The 26,522-nt window shown below is 45.6% G+C and overlaps 1 protein-coding gene across 1 annotated transcript in view; it reads left to right on the top strand.

The window, feature by feature from the left end:
- Positions 1 to 26,276, top strand: part of STUM (stum, mechanosensory transduction mediator homolog) — a 267,075-nt gene extending 240,799 nt beyond the window's left edge. Inside the window, exon 3 of the mRNA XM_085613038.1 lies at positions 22,816 to 26,276. Within this exon, the coding sequence (XP_085469164.1) occupies positions 22,816 to 22,912 (97 nt within the window). The 3' untranslated portion in view covers positions 22,913 to 26,276. The remainder of the gene's footprint in view (positions 1 to 22,815) is intronic.
- The last annotated feature ends 246 nt before the right edge of the window (positions 26,277 to 26,522 follow it).

Below are 26,522 nucleotides of genomic sequence, written 5' to 3'. Positions count from 1 at the left end.
TGCTTCCTGCCCCCCTTCTAGACCCTCCAGGGGACAGACCAGTTGACCTTGTAATACCAGGTGCAGCTCCAGGGGGGGCCCAGATAGGGGGCGCCCAATAAGCAGGGATGGAGTTGACGTTCCCCCATCCGTTTTCCACTCCCCGAGAGTTATCCAGTTCTTATCATGGAACATCGCCGGCTTAAAAAGGAATCTCGCCGATCCTGTGTTGAACGACTGTATCAGTAAATTTGATATCATCCTTCTCCAGGAAACTTGGTGTCTGGAACCCTTTCATAGATCTGGGTTCACTACCTATTCTGTTCCGGCAATTAGCTCCCCTAGAGGACGCCCATCGGGGGGCCTCTTAATTTGGGTAAATATCGAGCTGAACTGGATAGTCAAGCATAATGTAAGCGTGTCTCATGACATCCTCCATCTATCTGTTGGTGGGTCAGAACTCCATCCCGCCTTAGAAATTTTTAACATCTACGCCAGAGGGTTGTCAGGTGCGCAAGTAAGCCCCACGTTATCAACCCTCGAGTCCGTAGTTTCAGCTCTTTCCACCACCTCGGGTGTCGTAGTAGCTGGTGACTTTAATTGTACTTTTGAGCCCCTTAGCGATGATGACATCCTGGGCACGGAAGGGGCTGACTCTAAGCGTGGCATCCCCCCACTTGGTCTCCCGCCACTTAAAAAGTGGTCAAAAAGGGCTGTCCAAATTACTGCCCTGACCCTAGAGTTCAACCTAAGGGCGACAAATAGCAGAACCCGCTCCGACATCAGGGGAGCACCTACATTCACCAGAACCAGGGTCCTGTCGCGCATAGATTACATCTTGCTGGATGTCGAGCTGTGGCCGGATCTCATTGATATGGAAGTTATTTCTAGGCAGGAGAGCGACCACAACCCACTAACCATGCAATTTAAGCGCGAAACGCCTACTACATCTATTGAGCCTATTGGAGCCCAGACACTCTGGTCCAGAGGGGTCGTCCCGTCCAACTGCAATAGACGGCTCAAATGGTCTAGAGTTGCAAAGCGAGAGGTAGATCTGGGTAGGATTAAAAACATTGTGGTAGAAAGTACTGGCTTATTGGAGGCTGTCCTGACCAGTTCCCCTAACGCCCCGTTAACTAGGGGCTTTAATGAGATATATCTTGAGACCGTCGAAAAGGTGGGGAAGTTTTTCGAATCAAACACTAATGGGGACCGTAAGCCACCCCGATCTAATACGGAAAACGTGTGGTTTTCGCGTGATTGTAGGGAAAGGAGACAGGAACTTGCTAGGGCCTTAAAATTAAGGGATCAGCCCTCTATTGCCTGTGCTCGAAAATCTTATTATAGCTCTATAAAAAAAGCTAAGAGACTCTGGGAAGAAGATCATTGGCAGGACTTGAAACGTGCAGCACGACGGAGAGACCCAACTTTGTTTTGGGATCTTATAAACATTAGTGCAAGGGGTGGGGCAGATCCAATCCCAAACCACATAACTGGGCGCCAGTGGTTTGACCATTTTTCTGGCCTATATTCTTCCGGGGAAGATTCTTCTCCATTGGTAGCGGGTTCAGTCCGTGAGCCTCTTGTTCCCCCAGGGGTGGGGGGGACAGTTTAGCCTTAGCGAGATCCACTCGGCAATAAAATTGATAGCGCTGGGCTAGGCAGCTGGACCTGATGGCCTCCTTGGAGACCTTCTTCTTTATGATAGAGATCTCTGGACTGAGTTTATCCTACAAACCCTGAATAACATCGCAATGGAATACCCTGTACCAGATTCCTGGAAAGGGGCAGAGGTGGTGGCCATTTTTAAAAAAGGCGATAGAGAGGACCCTGCCAACTACAGACCAATTAGTTTAATTGATGTGATTCAAAAAGTGGTAGGCAGGGTCCTCCTAACAAGGATTAAGGCCTGGATTGACGAAGTTGGCATTATGCCTCATTTCCAGGCCGGCTTTAGGCAAGGGGTTGGAACCATCGATCAGGTTTTCAGATTTTGTACCATATTCTGGAAATCTGTCACTATTAAAAAGGGTAGCCTCTATCTGGCTTTTATCGACCTTAAAACAGCTTTCGATCTGGTACCCCGGTCAAAGCTGTGGCAAGTCTTGGCTGATCTGGGCATTCCTTCTTTAATTTTGGACCTTCTTAAGCGGCTTCACGAAGGCAATTTTGCAAGAGTCAGGTGGGGGCACCAGGGACAGATGACCGAGAGAATAGCAGTAAGGAGAGGGATCCGCCAGGGCTGTGTCCTAGCGCCGACCCTGTTCTCTCTTTATAAATGGGGTGGCAGACTATCTGAGGGTTGACGGGGTCGACGCGCCAACCCGGAGCGGGGAGAAATCACCCTCCCTGCTCTTTGCAGACGATACGCTGCTGATCTCCAAGAGACCTATGGGCCTCCAAAAACATCTGACCCGTTTTACTGATTTTTGCAATACTAGGGGCCTTAAGATCAATACATCCAAGACCAAGCTAATGGCCATGTCCCCTTCCAAAAGTTTTAGGAACAACATCAGGGTGGACAATTCTAATCTGGAGCTTGTGACAGCCTTTGACTATCTTGGGGTGCGGGTTAACAACAAGCTGAACTGGGCCCCACATCTATCTAAAATGCTCCTGAATCATAAACGAGCTGCGGGAGCTATAGCTAGACACCAGATGCTGTCATATAGCCGTCCAATACATGAGTTCCAGACAGGGTGGAGAGGCGAGCAGGGGGTTGTTATGGGTTGCCCAGGCTGTGCCTCCCCCACGGAATCTATCGCCCACTTCCTTTTTGCCTGTCGGGCTATAGCCATGTTAGATCTAGATGGCTGAAACCCGTATGTGCCAATTTGGGCTGCAGGTCGTACAAGGTGGCCCTGCGTATCTTAACTTATGAGACGATAGTCCCCAGTGTCATCTATGGGACTGCTAAGTTCTTGGGGGGGGGGGGGCTTGGAGGATCAGACAGAGGCTCCTCAAGAAGTGTCAGTCACTGGGTTGAACTTCAGCATTTTTTTACCTCTGCCCTAGCTCCTAGCCCTATGTAAAGTTGTTTACTGTTGCATTTGTCCCTTCTCTATGCTGCACCCATTGCATAACATTCTTTTTTCTGGGGCTTATGAACTATGTTGTTTTAGATATTGTCAAAATTTTTCCTTGTACATATGGGAAATTTGCTGTTGTAGGGGGTTCCTATTTTAAATATTGTTTTTATAATGTTTTATACTCTTATGATATTTTTATATATCGAATAAAGTTACTACAACAACAACAACAATTTTCTTTATCGATTTAAACGTTTCCCTTCCCTCGTTTAGCAATACTTCTCGAAGCTATTTTTATCCAACAAAATATGTCATTCCAATACTGATAACCCATAAATAAATGCCATAAAGTACATTCTTGTTCTGAACATCAACAATAGCCATTCTCCCTCAAATGTAATTTAAGATTCTTTTTGTGGGGCCAGTACATCTTCCATAAATTGTCATGCGCAATGAGTTCATGCCTATGGTCATTTCCTGGATTCCTTCGATCTGGAAAGACTCTTAACCAGACTGATCTTGATATGTCCTCTCAGTTCAATATTCTCTTCTTGTTATTTCCATTTTATAGTAAATAAACATTTGTGTAAATATCTTAAGTTGTATGCAAGTTGTGTCTCTTTTTTGGGACCAATAATTTTTATAGAGAATCTTCTCTCTCTCAACTCCTGTGGAGCCTTGATATGCAGTCAAACATTATTTTAATTGTTGCTATGTACCTAACTCTGAGGGATAGAGATTATATTCTCACGTGACATATTCAAATACCCTAACTTTACCACCTGTTCATATTTTCATGGTGAGAATTCGATTTTTTTCAGCTATCCCTCTTAAATGCTTTTCCATTTACTTTTAAGTGTTGATCATCTCACAGTTCCTAGGTAGTTTTCTTACCAGCAAGCGTTCATATTTAAACTTTGAAAATCTCTTATTGTTGATACTTTGTTACAAATGTTATACATATTGTCACGCAGATCCTGATTTTAAAAATAAAGCTAGTTTGGTTTAGCTTTTTTTTTATAAGCTCATCAAACATAAGATATGTTGCGTCATAAATGCCCCTACATAGTTCTCAGTAATAAAAGCCAAAATGTCCTTACCAATGCTAATTGGACCATGTGTTAAGAAAGTATTTTTTTTCTATTCCTGACATCAACTATGAAATAAATAGCATACTAATCTGTTGACATCTTGAAATAGGCAATATTTTGGAATATTTTTTGAAGATACAGTGGAATTCAGAGTAAGGCATACATTTATAGCTACGTGCTTTCTGTACTTTACCCCACATATTTGCCTAAATTCAGCTTGTTCCATGTTTCAAAGTCTTTGGCAGTCTTATTCTTTTGAGAGTCATTGGAGTATGAATTGCCAAATATTCCATAGTATCTGTTACTTGAAAAGTTTGAAATATTATGAACTGATTTTTGAATGTTTTCCTTTTAAGGGGGTGACATACTTGATTTGCCAAAATTGACCATCTTGACAGAAAAGAAATATCTGACTCAGTCAGTGTCATAATCATGTTATCTGCTTACAATTGATGCTTCTTTTTGAGGCGACTGGTTTTAATACCAGAAATGATCACCCTCTTCCCTAATTGCCAGTGGTTCTAATGCCTCTGCAAATAATAGAGGAGACTGATGCAATCCTTGTTTCAGCCCTTTTAAAATCTAAATCTGTTCAGAGAGGAGACCATTTGTGCAAGCGGTCATTGAACCAATAGCATAATGTACTATCAAATTACCACCATCAGAGTACATGTTTTATGACCAAACAAAGGTTTACCCTTTCAAACTGTCCAACACTTTTTCTCCATCTATGTTTAACATTATACAAGATTTATCACTTTCTCTGATGATGTTGACGATACCCAGTGTTTGACTTTGTTGCACACATCTTTGAATTAGTCCTGAATATTCTTGTAAACTAGAGTTTTCATGACTACCCAAAGTTTTTTTTACAATTTTATAATCCATGCTCATCAATGAAATAGAAATATAGTTAACACATTCCTGAAGGTCTTCGAGTTCGTTTGGAACTTAATCACAGTAGGATCTTTAAAGTGTCAGAAAAGTAACCCTACTCAATACTCCAATTGTATACTATCTTCACTATGCTCAACAGTTATTGCTTTAAAGTTTAGAAGAGACCTTGAACAAAACAGCATCTCCTTGTGACTTCCCATAGCCTAAAAAATCTTTGGAAGCAATTACCTCTTCAGACATAATTGTACAGCCCATCATACTTTTGTCTTGCCCGGAAAATTTAGAATTGCTAAACATTTAATGAGCTCCTGAGTCTTAGCTAGGGGTGGGGGGAATTTGCGTTGCGCTACGCAAAGCTCTGCGAAACGGTAAAAACTCTCCGCGAGCATGCAGAATTTCCGCGAACACACTGAATTGCTTGTTCGCGAGGCTTTTTTCCTGTTCGTGAACGATGTTTGCGTGCTTGGGGGGGGGCGAAATATCTTGCGAGCACGCATTTTGAGAACGCGAACAAGCAAAAAATTCTGCGAAATTTTGGGCAATTCCGCGTTCTCCGCGGAACGCGAAGTTATCCAAATTTCGCGAGCGGAACGGAATTTACCACCCAGGCCTAGTCTTAGCATGCTATGTTATGTTCTTGGCAGATCAGAAATCGTGGTCAGCATAGAATCCATCAAATCATTTGTGCATAAATTATAGTGAACTAGATCTTGAAAGTATCCTGCTTACTTTCTCTATTTAGTTACAATTTTGCAAAAATAACTCCTTTCTCAAGTAAATTTTCATTTGCAGCTGTATGATAACAGAAAGACTTAATAATATGAATAAGTCAGTGAACCATAAAACGCTTTCCCTAGCTTACACCAAATTGTTGCCCTCTTTATCATTTTGAAAAAATGAATGACGTGGGCATTATAGAGTGCACGCCTGCTCCACAGGAGCGTCCTGGTACTAATTGCAGGTGTAAGCCAGTTGGAAGACTAGTTATACTGTCTAATAGACAGACCGGGAGAGCATTCACAGGTCTTTAAAGAAATGAGTTTTTGGCTGGGCTTTGAAAATGGAATCTGTGGATATATTCCTAAAATATTTTGGGAGCGAATTCCATGATTTAGGAGTCAGATAGGAGAAGGCCCTGCTTCCAGCTCTGGATTTGTGTTTTCTTGGAAGGACTAAAAGATATTGTGGGCAGACCGTAAGCTTTTGTGAGGCTGGTATCTTTTCACCTTCTTCTGAATGTGGCTCAGACCTGTAAATGCACAGCTCGAAACATGAATAAGAGTGCTTTAAATTTAATTCTGTGGCTGATAGGAAACCAGTGAAGTGTTTTCAGTCCCTTTTGAGTTGAGTTGTATGTTGAGATACTCAGGCGAGCTGCAGAGTTCTAGACCCGTTGTAATCTGTTTGCAAGCCTTAGAGGAGCCCCCAGGAGCAGGACATTTGCATAATCCAGCCTGGCTGTTATTAGGGCGCGAGTGACACATTTGCGAGTGTTCGCTGGTAAAAAATGAAGTTTTCCTGAGAGATTTCAATAATGCAAAACATGTTCCGATCGTGGCTTCCTGAATCAGTCAGTCAGAATATCTTTATTCGACTTATTACAAGTCATACAAAGAACATAAAAAAAAAAAAAAAATTACTTTGCAATGCAATGCCTACTATACATCTATTTACATTTCCCACACAAAAAAACCCAATAAACAAACAGAAGAAAAATTTTAGACATGGATAAAATATTTCTATACAAATCTATCACGTAAACATGCTCAAACAACAAGAGAAGTTTTAAAGTAAGCTATGGCTAACAGGTTTCGCCCGCATTGCGGCTACCAGAAAGTTTGCCATACAAAAAGTAACATGTATGTTAGGTAGTAGTTGTAGAAAGAGCAGGGCTGGTCTTACTTGGACAAAACCAGCTTTTTTCAAAATAGGCAACAAATATTTCTTTCTCTGCTCATGGTATATACTACAAAACATAACAAAGTGCAGAGTATCCTGCACCGAAAAATTGTCGCAGCAGCACGGTGGGGCCTGCTCAGGCTTCTGCCAGGTCTTAAATGAACCTAGATAAAAATGTATCAAATTAAATCGGAACTTTAATAATAAAAACCTGTGATATGGGAATGTGACAAAGTTCAAGTAGGGGGCGAGTGAGGGTGTACAAACCAGGAGGTTATGTGCCCTTACTGCGGGTTTCAACACTTCGAGATCCTCCCTCCGTGCTTCCTGCCTATCCCTAAATAACTCTTTGATGGTTACTATGTCCTGTCTCCTAATATTTTCCGGAGATGAAAAAAGATCTGGGCGACCCAGATCTGCAAGGGTTTTAGCTACATATGCCAACCAAGGGATACTGGTGTATTTATCCAAGGATAAGACATCGTGCAAAATCTTGTGGTTCAGAGGTAGGTCATCATTTGTCCACAATTTCAGCCACAAAGTTAGCGGAGCAAGGCTCAGGGTATCAGACAGATAGGGCAGACCCACCTCCTTATGGATGGAATACGTTGGGGTGGATTGCGGGACTGAGAGCAAGGATCTAATGAATCTATTTTCTGCTCTCTGAATTGGATCCAGGTTTACGTAACCCCACAGTTGGGAACCATAGGCCGCTATGGCCACTGGTTTGCTCTTGTAGATTTTCAGAAGAGCTTGCATGGGCCTAGCCCCTAGCTTCCCAGCAAAGCCCAAAACCGCTGAGGAGGATCTTATTACCGCCAATCTTTTTGCTCTTATCTGAGGGCCCCAAGTTCCTTTCTGGTCAAATATTACCCCCAAATATGGAAATGTGGACACGTTGGTGACAGGGACTCCCCTGCAAAAAAATGTTTTGTGTCTTTTTTTGTTGCATTCACGCCCCATGACCATCGTGTGTGATTTAGAGGCATTGACCTTAAGGTCCAGCGTCTCCATGAAGCTACCAAAAGCGTCCAGGAGATGCTGTAGGCCTACCCCAGTGCGGGCTATCAGCACTGCATCGTCCGCATACAGGAGCGCTGGAATTTTGACATCTCCTGCATGCGGAACGTCGGCTGCCTGTCCCTGCAGGTGACTGCCCAGCCTGTTGATGTAGATGGTGAATAATACAGGGGCTAGAATACAGCCTTGCCGCACCCCCTTAAGGGATTTAAACAGGGGGGTACGTCTGCCATCATTTGTGACTCGGACAGCTGAAAAAAGCTCCTGGTGCAGTTTAGCCATAAACACAACCAAAGACTCATCAATGCCCATCTCCAACAATAACTGCCACAATTTCGACCTATTCACCAGATCAAAGGCAGAGGAGAGGTCCATAAATGCAAGGAACATGGAGCCCTCCTTTGCCACTGTATATTTAGAAATTAATAGATGTAAGTTTATACATTGTTCGATCGTCCCCTTTTTTTCTCTGAATCCATATTGTAGTTCAGACAACCCTCCACGGCTCTCAACGTTGTCATTAAGTCTGGCTAGAAGAACTCTGCCTAATATTTTTACCGTTGAGTCCAAAAGAGATATGGGCCTATAGGAGGCGGGATCATCTCGCTGGCCTTTATTTTTATAGATAGGGACTATGGTGGATGTGGCCCAAGAACTGGGTACATGGTTGTTGGCTGCGTTAAACACTTTCGACAATACCGCCGACCACAATTTGGGAGAGTACATGAAAAAATCAGCGGGAACACCGTCAGGGCCGGGAGCTTTATGTCTTGTTGTGGCCATCAGGGCTTTTTCTACTTCTTCGGGGTTGAAGACCAACGGGTCTGCCACTATAGCAGATACTGAAACATCTGCAGTTCCTTTGGACCCACCCTCATATACATTTTTGAAGTGGTTTAGCCATTTGTCGTCGGTGATCACACAGTCCATAAGAGCATTATTGTCTTCAGAAAATAACGGTTGTCTAATGATCTCCCAGAATCTTTTACTGTCCTTCAGTACTGCAGCTGAGAGGAGATTTTCCCATGCTTCGCGTATAAGGGATTCTTTGCGGTTCTTAATGGCAACCTTGTAGCGTTTCCTTAATCTAACAGTATCCTCCCCAGCCCTGGGAGAGGTTTTTAACGCTGTCAACAATGCTCTGTGCGCTTTTGAACAAGCAGAATCAAACCAACGTTTTGTTCCAGAAAATCCTTTTTTTGGTTTGACTAAAAGATCCTTAGCCACCTGGCCACAAATTTCCTCAAAAGCCTCTATAATTTCTTTACCTTGCGCCCCCGATATTTGACAGATGGCCACTTTGTCCTTTATTTTTGGAAAATTTATTTCATAGAAATTATCCGGGATCACTTTGGCCCATTTCAGTCGTCTGTCTTGGTCGCAGGGTTTCAGGGGGTGTGCTGGTTTAAGTGCTTTTGGCGGTGCTCCCATCTGGCCACCCCAGGCCACTTCAAGTAGTACAGGGTTGTGGTCACTGTAGGGTATTATGACTGTACAATAGACCATAGACCGGTTTAAAATACCTTGTGAAACAAAGATGTAGTCTATCAATGAGCCATGGTGACTGCCAATGTAGGTTGGCGCCCTAACGCCCTTATCGGGTTCATAAAGGTCATGGTTTGCTAATAATTCTTCTAACTCAAGCCCCTCTGTAGAGTGTTCAAAGTGGGGGCCCCGAGGGGCCTCCTCGCCCCCCTCAGTTACATTATCACCTCTTCCCATACAACCCAGATTACATAGATGAATATTAAAATCTCCTAATAGGATAAACTCATAAACTAAATAGATATTCTGAGACACTTTATTTAAGATATTATCTAGGTTAGCGACATTACTCCCACTGTGTTCGCTGTTCCTAGAGTTGTAAAAATTAATATATATCGTCCTGCAATTGTTACTAGTCGTCCTTTCAACCATTAGGATGTTTACGGAATCTGTATTTATCTGCCTATAGGTGCCCTTCAGATCTAGAGAAAACATAATGGCCAAACCTCCTTTAGCTCTGCCCATGCGGCTAGGGACTGCAGGGATAGAGAAGCAGGTGAATCCATCCCACCAGAAATTAGCCGATATGTCCCACGTTTCTTGCAGGGCAATTATATGTTGCTTAGAAATAAAGCTCACACATGCTTTGTCCTGTCGTTTTGCAGATGAGCCAGCTATGTTCCATGTTATAATTTTACAGGCGTTGGTAGGTAACCTCAGCTCTTTTTCCCCCAACAAACACCCCTCAGCTAAGCTTAAGGATCTGACCGCCTTATTCTGTGCTACCTCAGGTGCGTTCTGTGTTGGAACGATGTTCAGGGTTGACGCTATGCAACCCTCCCCCTGGTATGATAGCCCAGGGTTGTCCAACGGGACATAACTCTCAAGTGTTTCATAAAATGTAAGCAGGCGGGGACCGTCATTGGTGTGACACTGGCTAAGGTTTATTTCGGGTCTAGTTATGGACTCACTTGCTCGGACATTGCAAGGTTTAAGTCAATCGCAGTTGTTTAGATCCGCTAAGGGAGCATACCTATTCCCCAAACCGCCCCCCCAATCAAAAGGGGTAGCTGCCTGACCTTGACCCATAGCTGCGATGTTCCACATAGGTAAAGGGGTATTTGGGCGTATCGGAAAGTAATCGTTTCTCGCCCATGGTACGAACCTATTGATTCGCCCAATGGGATCTTGGCCCATCCAACCCGGGCCCCAACCATTGACGGCAGGGTCTGGTGGCATGGGAGGCCACAAATTTGACTCATGCGCGTGGTTAGATCTTCCGTGCTCAAAGTTAAATATAGGCCCAGGGCGCTCGTTGGGGAATCTATGTCTAAAACCGCCATCCCAGTTTGGGGCGTTATTCGCTCTCCTAACTCTAGTAGGGTTAGAAAAGGTAGGGAGCTGAGCCTCACTATAGAAAAATTTTAGGGTGAGCGGGACTATAGAGCCGCTTCGCCTTTAGGGTGGGAAGATGTTATTCAAAATTTTTGGGAGGACTTCTGTGTTGGCGAAGTTTATAATCACACAGTCCCCCTTAAATTTTTTGGGATTGGACCCAATCCAAGGTACCCTCCTGGTCATAACAATATCCCTTGCTAAACTATCCATCCCTTGGGGGGCCATGGTCATGTTTGTAGTAAGCCAATGAAGAGCTTTATCCTTCAAGTCCTGTTTCGATTCTATTTTGTTTTGTGCTAAGACTGGGACATTTGCTAGTACTAGCACAACTGGGGAGGCTTCCAAAATAAATTGGGCTGATGTATCCTCATGTATTGTCCCAATTATGTCCCCTGATGATGATGTCGGCGCGGCTCCGGCTGCTAGGTCCTGACTGGGAGCCGTTAATAGAGTTGAAGCTACTGCTAAGGGCCCCTCTGGCAGTGTAGGCTGTGGGACACTCTCATTTGGTAGAGCCTCTACGGCTCCCGATGCCAATTTTGTGACAAGAGCAGATAGATTGGCCACCTCTACCACCAGATTACTTTGTGCACCCCCCGCCTTCTTAACCTCCGAAGTTAATTTATCCAGTTTACCAATCAAGGGCTTGATGATTGTCCTAATTTTTATATCAATCATATCTTGGATCCGATTAAAGAGTTCATCATCAGCAATACGTCTGGATTCTGCATCGGCATCAAAGTCAATTTGTTGCCCTTCACGTCTTGGGGGTGGTGTAGCTGCCTTTCTCCTGCCTTGTTGTTTCCCCCCTCTCTTTGAGTGAGATTTTCTAAAGGGTCTCACTGGCCGTGGAACGGGCTGCCCCGGTGACGGTACTTCCTCGATGGAAAATGACTGGTGATTATGCTCTGAGGTATTGCCGTTATTGGCCGACGAGTTAACCAAAACGTGAGGATCTTCTGCGTCGCTGGCCAAGTCTTGTGGGATATGAACTAGGCTATTCGACTGGGGAAGATCTGGCGGTGTGGTCAGTAACTCTGGAGCAGATGCCCTTGCGGGCGGGCTTTCTAACGGAAGAACTGGCGATTGGCTCAAGCCTAGCGATTGCCTCCTCTCATTGTTGATCTTATTGACTTTTTGAACCACATATGAGAGCATTGTGTTGAGGGGCTCCGTCGCAGCAGATGCGGGCTTTTTCCTTACCATAATGCCTACCTCTTACAAACGACCGAGCCAATTGACCAAGGTATGTGTCAGGATCCACAGGCAGATGGCAGAAGACCTGGGGGTAATGAGGGTTAATAGAGTTCTGTACCTTACTAATCCCAGACGGCGAACCTTAGGGGGGTGGCCTCGCCTCGCCTTCTCGTGCCTCTGAGGGCCACAGAGGGCCCGCCCTTTGCCCGGGCTTAGCCCCGGGCACTCCCGCGCGCTCCCGCGCAGCGAGGCACGTCACTTCTTGTAGGCGTTGGTTAGGAGGAACATGAAGGGCGGGGCGGTCAGGGAGAGCGGGCCAGGTGACTTGGCCTCGGGATCGCCGGGGCTCCTGGGAGAGTGAGTCCCGGTTCCCAGCGCTCGCAGCCCTGTCACTCGCGCACACACCCTGCAGGTAACAACACTCGGCTGGGCGACCTTGGCGATGCGGGACCCGCGAAGCGGGTTCCGCGAGGTGTTAACTAGGTCCTCCCTTCTGCAGCAGCAATTCCTCCTTCCAGGTAACAGCACAGCAAACTGTAGAACTTCCCGGTTTCCCGCTTGGGCGGGCTCCTTTTCAGCTGATTTGCAGGGCGGGGCGGTCAGGGAGAGCGGGCCAGGTGACTTGGCCTCGGGATCGCCGGGGCTCCTGGGAGAGTGAGTCCCGGTTCCCAGCACTCGCAGCCCTGTCACTCGCGCACACACCCTGCAGGTAACAACACTCGGCTGGGCGACCTTGGCGATGCGGGACCCGCAAAGCGGGTTCCGCGAGGTGTTGACTGGGTCCTCCCTTCTGCAGCAGCAATTCCTCCTTCCAGGTAACAGCACAGCAAACTGTAGAACTTCCTGAATCTGAAATGTTGTTGTTAGAATCCGGGTTTTCAGGTTGGCACAGGTAGGTACTTGTGACAAGCAGAGAACCTTTTCTCTAGTCAGGGTAAGGGGTTACACTCCTAAAATAACCCCTGCTCACCCTCTAGGTAGCTTGGCGCGAGCAGACAAGGCTTATCTCAGAGCGTTATAGGTTAAGCATTTGTGAACACATACAGTAACCAAGTGACAACACTACAAATGGACACCACACAGGTATTTATATTAAAAATAAGGATTCTTTATATAGGATTATCACAAGACCATTAAACGATTAAAAATACACAATACGGTTGCTTAGTTGGTAGAAGATTGCTTAGTTTCTCTTAAGTTCTTAAATGCGACACTTTAAGTCAATGTACCTTAGATGCGACACGCAGGGCAACGAAAGTGTTGTAGCGATGCAGATGCGTTGAAGTTCCTTGTGCAAAAGAAATAAAGACGGGATCTTCCAGATGCGTTACGCTTCTCCGATGTTGCGAGAAGGCTCGACTCGATGCGTCAGCTACAGCGGCGTCACCCTTGACGAGATGCGACGACAGCGGCCTTGGCAGCGGCACTCTTCTCCGACATTGCGAGACGCTTCCGCTCGATGCGATGCTGCAGCGGCGACACCCCTTCTGCGAGATGCGACGACAGCGGCTCCGACGGCGGCACGCTTCTCCGTGGATGCGAGGCGCTTTTCTGGATGCGGTGCAATGCGACAATTACGATGGCTGCGATGGCGACACGCTTCCTCCTCGATGCGAGACTCTTCTCTCGATGCGGTGCAATGCGACAGCTACGATGGCTGTGATGGCAACATGCTTCTTCGGCGTTGCGAGACACTTCCAGAATGATGCGAGACGCTTCCGCTCGATGCGATGCTGCAGCGGCGACACTCTCTGCGAGATGCGACGACAGCGGCTCCGACGGTGGCACGCTTCTCTTCCTTGCATCGCGCTTCCAGCTCCTTGCGACACGCAGTCCCTCAGAAGGCCCAACAACAGTAGCAGGCACTTCCAAAAGACTCTGGGGAGCTGGGGGTGAAGTCCACTGGTCCTGGGACTTCGTTCAGGGGGCAAGCTCAGTTCAAGCCCTTGGAGATCTTTTCAAAGCACAAGTTGAAGCAAAGTCTTTAGTAGTCTTTCTCCTCTCCTTCAGCAGCAAGGCAACCACTGCAGGCTAATCCCCCAGGTCAGGGACAGTACTCCTCCTACAGCTTTCCCAGTTCCTTCTCCTCTGGCAGAGGTTCTTCTTGTTTCAGCAGGATGTAATTTCTTGGGAGCAGGGTCCCAATACTTATACCCCTAATTCCTTTGTTCCTCTGGGGTTGAGGGGCCTCTGCCCAGTGCAAACCAGTTCTTGAGCACTCTGTTGACATGGCTCTGCCTTTCTATTCAGGGTGCAGGGCAGAGACATCAGCCGCTCCGCAGGAGGTGGAGCCAGCATTGTGGTAGCAGAGCACAACCCTATTCAGAGCCCAGGTGTACTCCTCCCACCCATCTGACTGCCAATCTTCCTATTCACCACCAGGCTACCTAGCCCTGCCCCTCTGGGTTTCCCCAGCCCTGTCACTCACACAACCAGACAGGCAGATACACATCATAGCAGAGGCGGGCTGAAATGGTCAAGCAAGCAAATACCAACTTTCTAAAAGTGGTATTTGGAAACACAGAATATTAAAATAAACTTTACTAAAAGATGTATTTTATTATTCTGAGTTCAGGCATACTAAACTCGACTTTCTACCATGTTCCCTGGGTCTGTTAGGATCATAGAATGTAACAATTCTAACAGCCCGTTCTGGCCTATGGAGAACAGGTAGCCTTACAATAGTTAAAAACGAAAATGGCTGTAATTCACTATTAGGACAGGCCACACACATCAGGGCTTGTCCTACCTTATGCTTACAATGCACCCTGCCCTTCGGCCTTCCATAGGGGTGACTGATATGAAGTTAAGGGAAGGTTTAGGGACTGGCAAGTGTGTGCACTTACCCAGTCAGCATGACAGTACCAGACTGCACGCAGGCTCTACAATGGCAGACCTTAGATACATTTTACCAGGCCGCTTCTGTGGGTGGCACAACCAGTGCTGCAAGCCCACCAGCAGCAGTTGTATTTACAAACCCTGGCACTCCTGGTGCACTTTACTGGGGTCTGACAGTAAACCAAATAAGCCAATCATGGAATCCAACCAACATATACATTTTAAATAGGGAGCACTTGCACTGTGGCACTGGTTTGCAGTGGCACAGTGCTCTGAGCAGCTAACACCAGCAAAACACATGAGGCACAGTGACAAAAAAGTGGAAGGGAGACTCACGCCAAGGTGCCAGGTCTAACAGTTGTGTCATATGCAGATGACACTCAACTAATGTTTCCCTATAATGACCTAGACAATTCTGCAGTAGCCAATTTTCAAGGTTGCCTTTTTGGCAATGGCAGAATGGATGTTTAGGAACTGCCTCTGCCCGAACCTGCGTAAGTCAGAGATCCTAGTTTTTGGAACTTCCTCTCCGCTGGACATAGAAATAATTTGTCAGTCTGAGCTGGGTGTTCCCCCAGCCTCTACCGCCATGTCCAAATACCTGGGTGTCAAAAATGGACCCTTCACTGTCCTGTAAACCACAAGTTAAAGCCACAATCCGAACATGTTTTGCATTATTGAAATGTCTCCATAAGATCAAAAATGAGTGGTGCACATCACAAGTCCTTGTGTGTTTATGGCTTGTAAATGAAGTGGTGCAGGGTTTGAGCCTGGTCAATGGGCAACTTCTGTGCCTTTCTGTATATTAAACACAGTCTCTCTGTGATCTTTCATCCAAGGATGCCATTGCCATAGAAGATTTCACCATCATTTCTAAAGGGCCTAGTGGCCAACAAAAAGGCCTGGGGCCTTCCTAATCTCCTGTTTACTTCTAGACAGAGCCAGCTATGCTGTGTGCCACAGTTTATGCCATCAATGCCCATTATAAAGAGAGAGGGGATATAATGGGCCTTATCCTTTTTTGTAACAAGTGTCGTTCACAATCTGGGCCCGCCCACATAACAGCCTAACAGTTAGTCATAACAGGCTGAAGTACAGAGTGGGATTTCTCATAGAGGAATTAATTTAAGTGGAAGAGACAGCACTACTGCAATAAGTTACAATGGTAGGTATGAGAGTACACTGCTCGAATGGGCGAATCTGGATGAAGGATGGTCCAATGCTGGAGGAGGTAACTGAGGAGGAATGGTAGAGCAGTTCTAGAAAAGATTACTAGTGGGGCATTGGAGGCTAGCACTGGAAGAAGTAACAGGAGGAAGTAGAGAGTGCGGAGGAAGAAATAAAAGGGAGGAAGGAAGCAGCAGTGCTGGTGCAAGTAATAGAGGGAGTAGGAAAGAATCTTGGAAGAGATAACTGAGGAGGAAGTTAAGATTACTGCTGGAAGGGGTAACTGAGGAGGAAGCAGTAACTAAAGCAGGTACATGAGTAAGAACTGAAAGTGCTTCTTAATTGATTGGTAAGTTTATGTGTAAAATTTTGGGTGGGTGAATGTGAGAATGAGTCAGTGGGCGGAAGGAAGAGGGAATGCATGAGTGGAAAAAATGTGTGAGGAACAAGATAAAATGATGAGTTAGTGAATGGAGGGGTAAGGTATCGGCAGAGACACAAGTGGAGAGCAGCCTTCTCCACTAACTGTAGTTGCTGCTGACCCTTAGTAAATCTCTGCACTTACACATTTTATTCATCCATTCATACACTCACTCACTAATTCATCAATCCAAACAATAACTTAGACATTGATCCATCTTTGCAACGACCTGTGTATCCAGCCCAGGCATCCATATATTCATTTACCTAGTAATCCATGCACACTCATACAAGCACTGCATTCACTCATCCCTGCACTCACTCATTTATCCACCTAAACACTAACCCATACATTCTCCATTACACCCTGTCTCTGACCCATTTGTTGACCATGCACTGAATCATCCATCCATTCATTCCCTCATTGACACACACACAGAAGTAACAGTCACTGATAACGCACTTTAACCTATTTAAAAAAATAAGTGGCCTACCTTAATGGGCCAGTTTCTGCCCATGATGTTGGGTAAAAACTAGTGTTTGCAGTGTGTTTTAATTGGTGGTTTTAGTATATTCGAGCACCATTCCAGGCCGAACTTAAAAATTCCACCTAGCAGCAGCCCCTACAGAAAGGTCTGTCCCAAAATTGCTCTCAGGTGAGACTTTTTTTATTGAGGCAATAATCATAATGAACATAGCCATCCATGCCCAGTCGTCAGTCAGTGTTGCCTTTTTTCAACTTTGCCATGATAGGCATGAAATGTGGCAGATTAACATTTGCGGAGTTTTGTTAAAAGTGGTCAATAAAAGCCCCTTTGCCTACCTACACCTGTATCAATATTATCTGGGTTGGCGGTTGCAGTGCCTTAAGTGCCTAATTTGTAAAATAATGATTGCCGATGCCCGAAGCGCTGCTCAGAAGACCGTATCTGGCGCTATTATATGTCACTGCGCGGAATACCAAGGATGGCGAGTCTGGAATCCACCTCAGGCCTCTTTAATCTACTGCCAGACACAACCTGCCCCTTTATCTCACATTTGCAGGTTCCTCCTTTCTCCCTTGCTGGTGGTTTTCCCATCTCTTTTCTCCCTGGTTTGTGTGGTTTCCCTCTATTTATTTATTTATTGTATTTGTAGAGTGCATGGCTGCCCCTGGGCTGCCCAGCGCTAAAGAGACTTCTCTATTACTTTCTGGAAATGTCTGATGAGGATACATAAGTGCCGTTCCCCAAAAATGAGTGGCCACCACAGCAACCACCAGCTCAGATTAAGCACGGGGTGCATATAGCTGCAATCTGTGCATTTATATTTATTGCAGGCACAAATGAGAGCTAATTCTAGTTTCTGCATCAGAGAGGCGACTTTTTCATAGTTACGAAACTTTGATATGAATTTAGAAGTGATATCTTGGGTTTGACAAGTGATAGGAGGAAGCCATTAAAAAGAAATTGTGAATTTGCTCGCGTTTTTGAAGGCACTTTTTGGAATTCTGTTGCAGGAAACTTGGGTACATTGGAATTTTGAGTCACCTTGATACTAGACACTTTAACAAAGAGCTATCAAAGATGGGAGATGGAGATGTGCTGGCCAACATGGGTCACTCATTAGTTATTCGTAGAAATAAAATTGGTTTGGAGTCATCCTTAATTGTAAAAACCCTAATGAAAGGGAGGGGGCGATATTTGCATACGATGGAAAGTGTCCAAATTGGTAAGAGCTATTAAATGTTGCTGCTTCATCGTGCTCCAGCTGACAGTGAGACTGGGGAGATGGGCTAGCCGTAATATTTCATCAGCTCAGTGTCCATGTTGTCTCGCAGTCACTGAAGATGTTCCTAGTTTTCTCTCTATTTGAATTGATTGACCTTTACATTTTTTATTTTAAAACAAGTCAATAATTGCTGAGTGAGAACAACGAAACAAACACCTGGACATTTTATATAGTTTAGTGTTTTCTGGAAGATGATGTGATTCAGGCTTTGGTCCAGAGAATTTGATGTGATATGGTGATATTGTAGAGTATGGTGACATTTTTATAAGATGTGTGCAAAAATATATGTTTATCAGCAAAGTTGGGTAAAGAGCACAGCTTTTGTACTACATCAGGTTGCAAAGCTTGCTTACTTTGGCCACGTGTACAAACCATAAAAGTCATTCCTGTTAGCATTCTTCTAAACATAATTTGTGGCTTTTGTATTGCATCACTTATAGAGTGAGCTGATACCACTGGTGTGGCCCAGAAGCTCTGTCCGGTATCTGTTAGTTTTGTGGCAGTCCTTCCTCAGGTGTGGTTGGAAGAGTGGGTGGTGATGGTGGGACCTCGTTGAGAAGCGTTGGGATGTAGTGCATGGGAACCAGGAGTGCTCCAGGGAGGATGCTGTGTACCTGATGCTTCTCCTAAGCATGCCAGTGGTGCCGAAGAGTGTGGGGTAAGTGGAATGAATCTTGTCACAACCTACGCTCTCCAGCGGGGCTCTAGTTCCGTGTCGGCGCATTGGGTGTCAGACGTATACCTGTGCTGTATGGTAATGTTGGCTGTACTGGGAGACAGTAAGTCAGCTGGGAACCGTCAGGTCTTTTACAACTCCAGGTCGTTTTGATGGTTTCTGATTCCTGTTCGGAGAGAGTTCTGCATCTTGATTTTCTGTGCAGCAAAAGTGACCCCCCCACCCTTGCAGTACTCTCTATCCCTGGGGTCTGTCAGGTGCAGTGTCAGACTTCATTTGGGGGGTATATTTGCCAATATGTCACGCAGCCCAGCAAGTTACCTTTCTTGACAGGGAAAGGGCAAGAATGTGCATTAATTAACATAATACTGCACATTCCTGTTTTTCCACAGCGCTGGTGCCCAATGTGCTGCCTATTGCCAACGCAGGTTCCCTTTCACTATGGTGTAAGCAGGGTTATTTTGTGAACGAAGGCGTACCTTCCAGCACAAAAACAAACCTCTGAGGCATTTCCCTCTTTCTAGGACACCTCATCTGGGAATGTGCAGCGGTTTTGGTGCATTCCCAGGTCTACTACCTATGGTTAATCTGGGAACGTGTTAAAATCCATGGTTGTTGCGTCGGAACACCCACGCACCACCCATGGAACGCCTCCCTGAGGAAGAGTAACGCTACACAGCAATTTGCACTGCGTTGCTTACTCTGGATTTATCAAGCCACTCAGGGCCACGGAAGGTGGCCTTCCGTGGCTTGCTAAATTGAACTTGATAGTTCCGCTGCACATGCAACCCATTGTGTAGTGCAAGGGCAACGCAACTGCATGATAAATATGGCCCTGGGGTCTTTCATGGTAAGTAGATATGGACTTTGTGTAGCATAAAAATTAGCCATTCCCTTTGATCACTCATTGTGCTATGAAAGGGGCCTTGAAGGAGATCCCTCTGGACATGGGATCAATTGAAAAGCATGAAAGGCAAAGGATGATTTGGTCATTACGACGGTTGTTTTGTGGGTGGGTGAACTATTTCCTCATAAAAATGGGCTTTGTTATTGCGCCCCTGCTGACCCAAGTCCGCAATGAAACTAGGGTGTGGTCGCATCTTCCACTCTCCCTCTACGGCCGAGCGGCCATTTTCAAGATGGTGACATTACCGCGTCTCTTGTACCATCTCCAACACTACCCCTTCCAGGTGCCCCAGGCGTGGTTCCGCCAGCTGAATGCACTTTTGAATGAATTCCTCTGGCATGGCGGGCCGGTGAGGGTGGCCTTGGCGACGTGTGTGCAGTCTACCTACTGCGGGGGCATAGCGGTGGCGGACGTTCAGGCATACTACAGGGCCGCGCATCTCCTAGTCATCAATGACTGGTGGTATGCCTCCCCCGCGGATCCAGCCTACGCATTGGACCGGGCCGCATTGGCGGAGAAGCCTCTGCTGCATTTTCTTTATAGCCGTTCCTCGCTGGACCGGTTACCCCCTGCGTGTGCTACGGTGATCCGGATCTGGCGGCAATCGGTCATCTCTATTGGCTGGCGCGGCAGGCTTACGCGGGCCACCCCATTGTGGCAGGGTACCCTGCTCAAGGAGACGGCAAGTCTGGAGGGCTTTCGCTATTGGGACATGATAGGGATCTCCTCGCTGGGGGATGTAATGAAGGGAGTGTCGCTTAAGTCGTTTCAGATGCTGCAGGCCGATTTTGAGCTGCATAAATCCCAGTTTCACAAATATCTCCAGTTGCGGCATGCCCTCACACCTAGCATCCAGCACCTAGACACTCTGCCGGAGTTCCACCCGCTAGAGGGTAGACTGTTGATGGGAGACCTCGGGGATCACAAAATTCGCCAGATTTATCAGACTCTGACAACCTTCATGAACACTACCCTAGATAATACCAAGGAGGCGTGGCAGCGCGATATTCCCGCGCTCACGGAGGATGACTGGGCAGACGCTATAGCGGGTCCGCGATATGCTGCGGTGGCCACCAAATACCGCTTCATACAATTCAAATACCTGCACAGGGCGTATTACACCCGGCACCGCCTTTGGCGCATGCACTTAATTGGGTCCCCCACGTGTCTCCGTTGCGGCGATGGGGACGGTACATTCTAGCACACGGTGTGGGACTGTGGGCGGCTGCACCCGTTCTGGACGGCGGTTCTGTCCTGCCTGGGGGGGGTGCTGGGTTGGGAGCTTCCCTCCGATCCCCGCTTAACACTGTTGCATTGTACCGAGGAGATAGGGGGCAACATCTATAAGCGACACCTCCTGTTTTTGGGTTTGACGATGGCCAAGCGAGATATTGCCCAGCATTGGAAGTCTTCTGCCCCGCCCCCGGTTCAGGCCTGGAAGAAAGCACTAGATCGCTGCATGTCTGCGGAAGAGGCGGTATTCTTGGCAAGGGGTTGTCCGAGTAAGCATGGTAAAGTCTGGAAGAGATGGGCGCGATATCGGGGTATTGTGTTGTCTGTGCGGGGGGATGCAGTGCCATTGGACCCAATAGAGAGGCTAATCAGAGCCCCGGTGGGTCCCCCTTCGGGACCCCGGGCCCTATGCATTGTGGATGAGTAATCGGAATATGGAGCTCATGCGGATAGGAAATATTGCATATCTGTGTTGGACCGTGGGCGGGTGTGATGTGCGGGTGGGGGGGAGGGTTTGGGGGTCTGATGTTCTGCAGACCAGGGGGGGGCTGAACAAGGATGCCACTTCTCACTGTTCTTTTCTTCATCTTGGTACCGTGTATGGGGACAAATTCCCCGGTGTCCTTACAAATGCCAATAAAGTTTGTTGTCAAAAAAAAAAATGGGCTTTGTTGATTTTCCTCTATGCACCTATCGTTGTTTAATGTTTACGTTTAGGCAAAATGTATTTGGCCACTCATAGCTCTGAAGACACACCATAGAGAGATATTTTGCTTCTAATGATTTACATATTTGTAGAATGGTCTTTGTGTCAGCCCCTTGCTCATGATTGGATGGCTTTGTTGTCTATCTCAGGTCTGTGGTCCTGATTTCATGGCTTTATTCCCTGTTCTTGTGTTCATCCCGTCCAGAAGCATTTTGATATCACAGTGTTCTGAAAGGATGAGTTTTTTTCCATGCACTGCCAACTTGAGGGGACTACTTTTCTTTAATTTTCAGCAATCCGCATGTGTTTATTTGATCCTCCGTACATTCTTACTCCACCGCTCTCTTTCTGCTTTTGGCACCACATTCATTGTTCTCGTGCTGGTCTTTTCATGTACCCCTGTGCAAGCTTTGTTTGGCACAGTCACTGCTCTGTCTTTTTACCTGCTCCCCAGTGCAGTCGTTTATCTTTTCATGCACCACACGTGCTTTCTCTCTTCCCTTCTGCTCATCTGTTGCTCCGGGGTCCTATTCGCCTTCCTTCTTATTACATTTTTTAATAATATATTTATTTATGAGGTCCCAGCAGGTGCGAAGTGCTACCAAGTTGCACACTCCTGTTTAAATTTGCAATTCTAAAATGGCTGACTGCCATGCTGGAATATACAATTAAAAATAACAAAATGGCCACCACCATCAAAACGCATGCATACCTGTGGGCAGCCATCTTAAAATTACTTCATGTGCACACGTGTTGTGAAGCATGCACATGCATACACATGCACCATGGCCTGGAAAGGCTTTTCTTTAGCAGAAATCCCATTTCAAAGATGTCCATTCATGTTGCCGATTGATTGTGCGTACATCATGACGTACTGGCCACCATTTTGGCATTACCTGATGCCAATGCAAACAAGCATGGGCTTTTACAGCTGAGAATCACAGACTTTACAAATGGTTGTTTGATTTGTATCTTTGCCAAGTTTGTGATCCTTTGTGGATGATGCAAACTGAGTATACTATTGTCAACTGACATTTGTGGAATTCTGTTATTGTTCATCGATTTTTGCACTAACCTATTGTTTTAATGTTGTCCCTCTGCAGGATACAAGGAGCAAGGGATCCCCCAGCAATTATAATAATGGGGTCTTCGAGGAAGGAGACACACAGCAGCTCGTTGCGCAGTGGCCATATTGGATGAGGGGAATTTTTGGGCATCTCTTTTTTTACAGTGGACAGAATATGGAGGGGGGGAGGAGCAGATGGCGAGCTGTGTCATCCACTACAGAGACTTTCTACATTTCCAAATGAGAGAGAATGTATCAGGATCGAAGGGCCAAAGAAGTCTCGCTCTTCTACAGTGACTGAAGATGACACAGTGCACGCCTGGCAGTGTCACCTTGTCCTTGGGTGACTTGAGCTAACTGCAGTGCAGGCTGCACTATCAAGAATACAAGACACAATAGACCTTTGGAGTCTGTCACCATTTTACTTCTACAAAAACACACAGAAGATTTTTGAAGGGAACATGCAGAAGGAATGAGACATGTTTAGTTTTCCAACAAGGTTGTTGACAAGCTACCATGTGGCACTGCAACCTTCAAGGGCAGGTTTTTCTACCATACTTTTAAGACATGCACTCTCTTTGCAAGAGTCCAACGGATCTGTAAATGCAGCTGTATTATAACTACACAACTGTTAATATAAATCCTGGCAATGCGCTGAAATGGAAAAGAAAAGCGTCGTCTGTGGTGCCTGTAATCAGCACTAAACTCTGTCCGAGGTTACTTGATGATGACTCCAAGCCATGGGGGACACCCCTATGCGACCCATGTTCAAATTCAAGTTTTACTTCAGCAAAGTGTAACCTATGAGCCAAATTGTAAACCACCTGAATTCATGAACATTGAGGAGAACAACGGCTACAAGCTACAAAATGCATTAGGTTCTCCGATGAATGCTTGTAGAAGAACATGGTATCCCTTATAACATTGGGACAGTTAGTATCACTGCCCTGAATGCAGATGTTGTTAAAGAGCATCAGGTTGTTTGATGTGATGATTGTGTAAGGTCCAGACCCTGGTGCGTGCAGTCATGTTGTCTTCGGAGGTCCATGTTGACCATTCGTTTGAGGCAGAGGCCATGATGCTGGGCTCAGTTGACCTTTGTCTGGATGGAATATAGCTAGCTAGAGGAAGTGCGTTCCCTATGTAGATGATGTGGTCTTTACACCTGGAACCTGTACGGGGACTAAAGAAAATGGAAAGGTTCTGAGACCTGGTGATGAAGAACACGATGGCTATTTCCTAGGAGCTCGTCCTCTGTAAGACAGAATAAATGACATGTGTTAGCTGACTGGGACAGGTAGAAATGCACTCGTGTTTTCGTGAGACTGCCCAATCTAACTTTTTTCACATACTCATACTCATGGCAGTGATGACAAGAAAGTTTGGAAACCCAGAAACGGAATGTGTTTTAGCAAAAAACATGCAGATCTTTCTCAGTTATTACACATATCTCTTTCATATTGCTGTCCGTTCCTGGTCACTCACAAAGCAGTTGCTTCCCCGTTAAACCGTTAAATAACGATAGAGTTTTTCGCTGTTGAACCACCAGGGCCGGGTTCATAGAAGATTTCCATGGTACCTCTTGACATTGGAATTGATTGCCACTGAGACTGTTGTGTGAAAGTGTCTTGTGCATGGCCTGATATTGTGAGTGACTTTGGTCCTCGTTGATCAATACCGGAACGCTTTGGGTAAGGTTAGCCTATTTGCCGGCCAGCAGTAGGGGATGGGGCAGAGGTTGGTAATCAATTCTTCACCTCAGATAAGTGAATTAAGCAAGTAGACACACAAATGTGTACAAAATGGCTGACATCTTCCCCCAATCCAAAATGCTATCTTTCTTCCTGCAACCCTAAAATTGCCAACTACCCACATGCATACTAAATTCATTATATTGAAACAGAAACGTTGAACACACACTTGAACTCTTATCGGTTCCAAAATGATCCTGCTTCTCGATGCCCACAAACCACTTACCAATGCTCCTCATCATACTACTGACCCGGCTCAGTAAAAGTTTACCTTAGTATTGTGGCCCGCAAAAGTCCTGCCAGTCCGGTGCCATTCCTTTGTGCGAGTTTCCCGACTCCAAGATAACTTGTGCTCATTCTGCTCTCTACCACTATATAGTCTTTGTGATTTCTATTGCCATACTGCTTGGCTCACTAGTAGGAGGTGTGCTGCAGTTAATCTGGCTCTTACATTGGATGGCATGCTGGTATTGGACACAGCAAGCTCATATATGCCCACAGATATGTGCTGAATACTTAAATCCATAACCTATGTTGGGCCTGTACTGCAGTAAAAACTGTGTCATTTTCTAACCTTAGGTTAACTTCAGGTTAAAAGTCTCTCATTTCTGGACGTCCATTTCATTGGTGACAAAGTATTGGTATATTTCATAATTCCCAATTCCAGGTTTCACTGACCCAAATTTCCATGTCCCAGTACAGTGTGGTAATTTGAATTATTCATCTTTTAAACATTTTCTCAAATGTTGCTTCTCTACAATTCCTAGCACATACGTTGCTCTGCTTGGGAATTATGAGAGTAGTGAATTACTTCAGGTTTGTAAACGTAAATATTCTTATAGTATACTGCTTTAATACCTGTTCAAACACCACTCTGTGCAGCCTCCTGCCTCCTGGAAGTCCAGGCTTGACTTCAGAAACTTGGTGGAAATGTTACCTTTCTCCAAAAACAAACAATTTTGCACACTGATGTCTGGCATGCAGCACTGCGTAGAAACATAAAGATGACTTGGTGTAATATGCAGGTTAGCTGGATTGCCCTTTTAGTCTTGAAAACTGAAAGTAGTGTAGATGTGCAGTCTTCTTCTGAGGGGCTTGGTGAAAATACTTCTTAGCCACCTTGAAGCTTCCATGAAAGAATATTCTCCTATGTGGTGTTTTGACCAATCTATATTGTTTCCCATTGGAAATATATGGAATGTCCTGGAAACAGTCGCCTCCAGACAAGGCTGACTATTGTAGACACCTTCGGCCACACTATACATGCCATTGAACAGAACCCGAAGATGTGTAAACATGTCTTCACCACTCTTGGTCATCTACAGAAGGTCCTGTTTGGTATCTCTGGTTGGGTCAATCACTCTGGAGTCCAGTGTTCCCTAATGATGATTCAAACCTGAGCCACTTTAGAACCCCAAAGCAAGGACACCTGCTTGATGATGTCACCACAAACTGACCAAGAGTCAACTGTTGCCGTTCATTCTGTCCTTGGACCAAGTTTCATGAAGATTGTAAATTATTCTTGACATGAAGCACAGAGACTTTTATAAATTCTTAAAGATGTGCTGCTGCTCGGGTCAAAGCATTTGAAGCTGGACTGGGGAGAAGACCATCTTTTTTCTTAGTTACTTGAGAGGTAATGGCTCATAGTTGGTTATGCTCAGAAAATGTGGTTCCCGTCAAACTGTTCATGCACAGGCCGTTACTAGCGAGAGCCGCACCTGTTCACAGACCATCTCCTTCCCAAACATCATGCTGTTCTGGATTATTAATCTGAACATAATCCACTCCTCTGCTGTCAAGTCTACTCCATAAGAATGACGATGGCTACCTAGATTCATTTTTCAATTTCAATCCTACTCTTGCTACAGAAGATCTCTCTTTTACACAAATAACAAGAATGCTAACATGTTTTATGGAGTGAAAATCCTCCAGGACCTGCCCTTTAGAAAATACAAAAGCCAGCTTCCTGAGAAGGTATGAAATGTCAAAT

The sequence above is a fragment of the Triturus cristatus genome, chromosome 6 (assembly GCF_964204655.1).
Source record: "Triturus cristatus chromosome 6, aTriCri1.1, whole genome shotgun sequence".
Taxonomy (NCBI): Eukaryota; Metazoa; Chordata; class Amphibia; order Caudata; family Salamandridae; genus Triturus; species Triturus cristatus.
The sequence above is the reverse complement of the archived record's forward strand: the minus strand, read 5'-3'. Positions and strand labels throughout refer to the sequence as shown.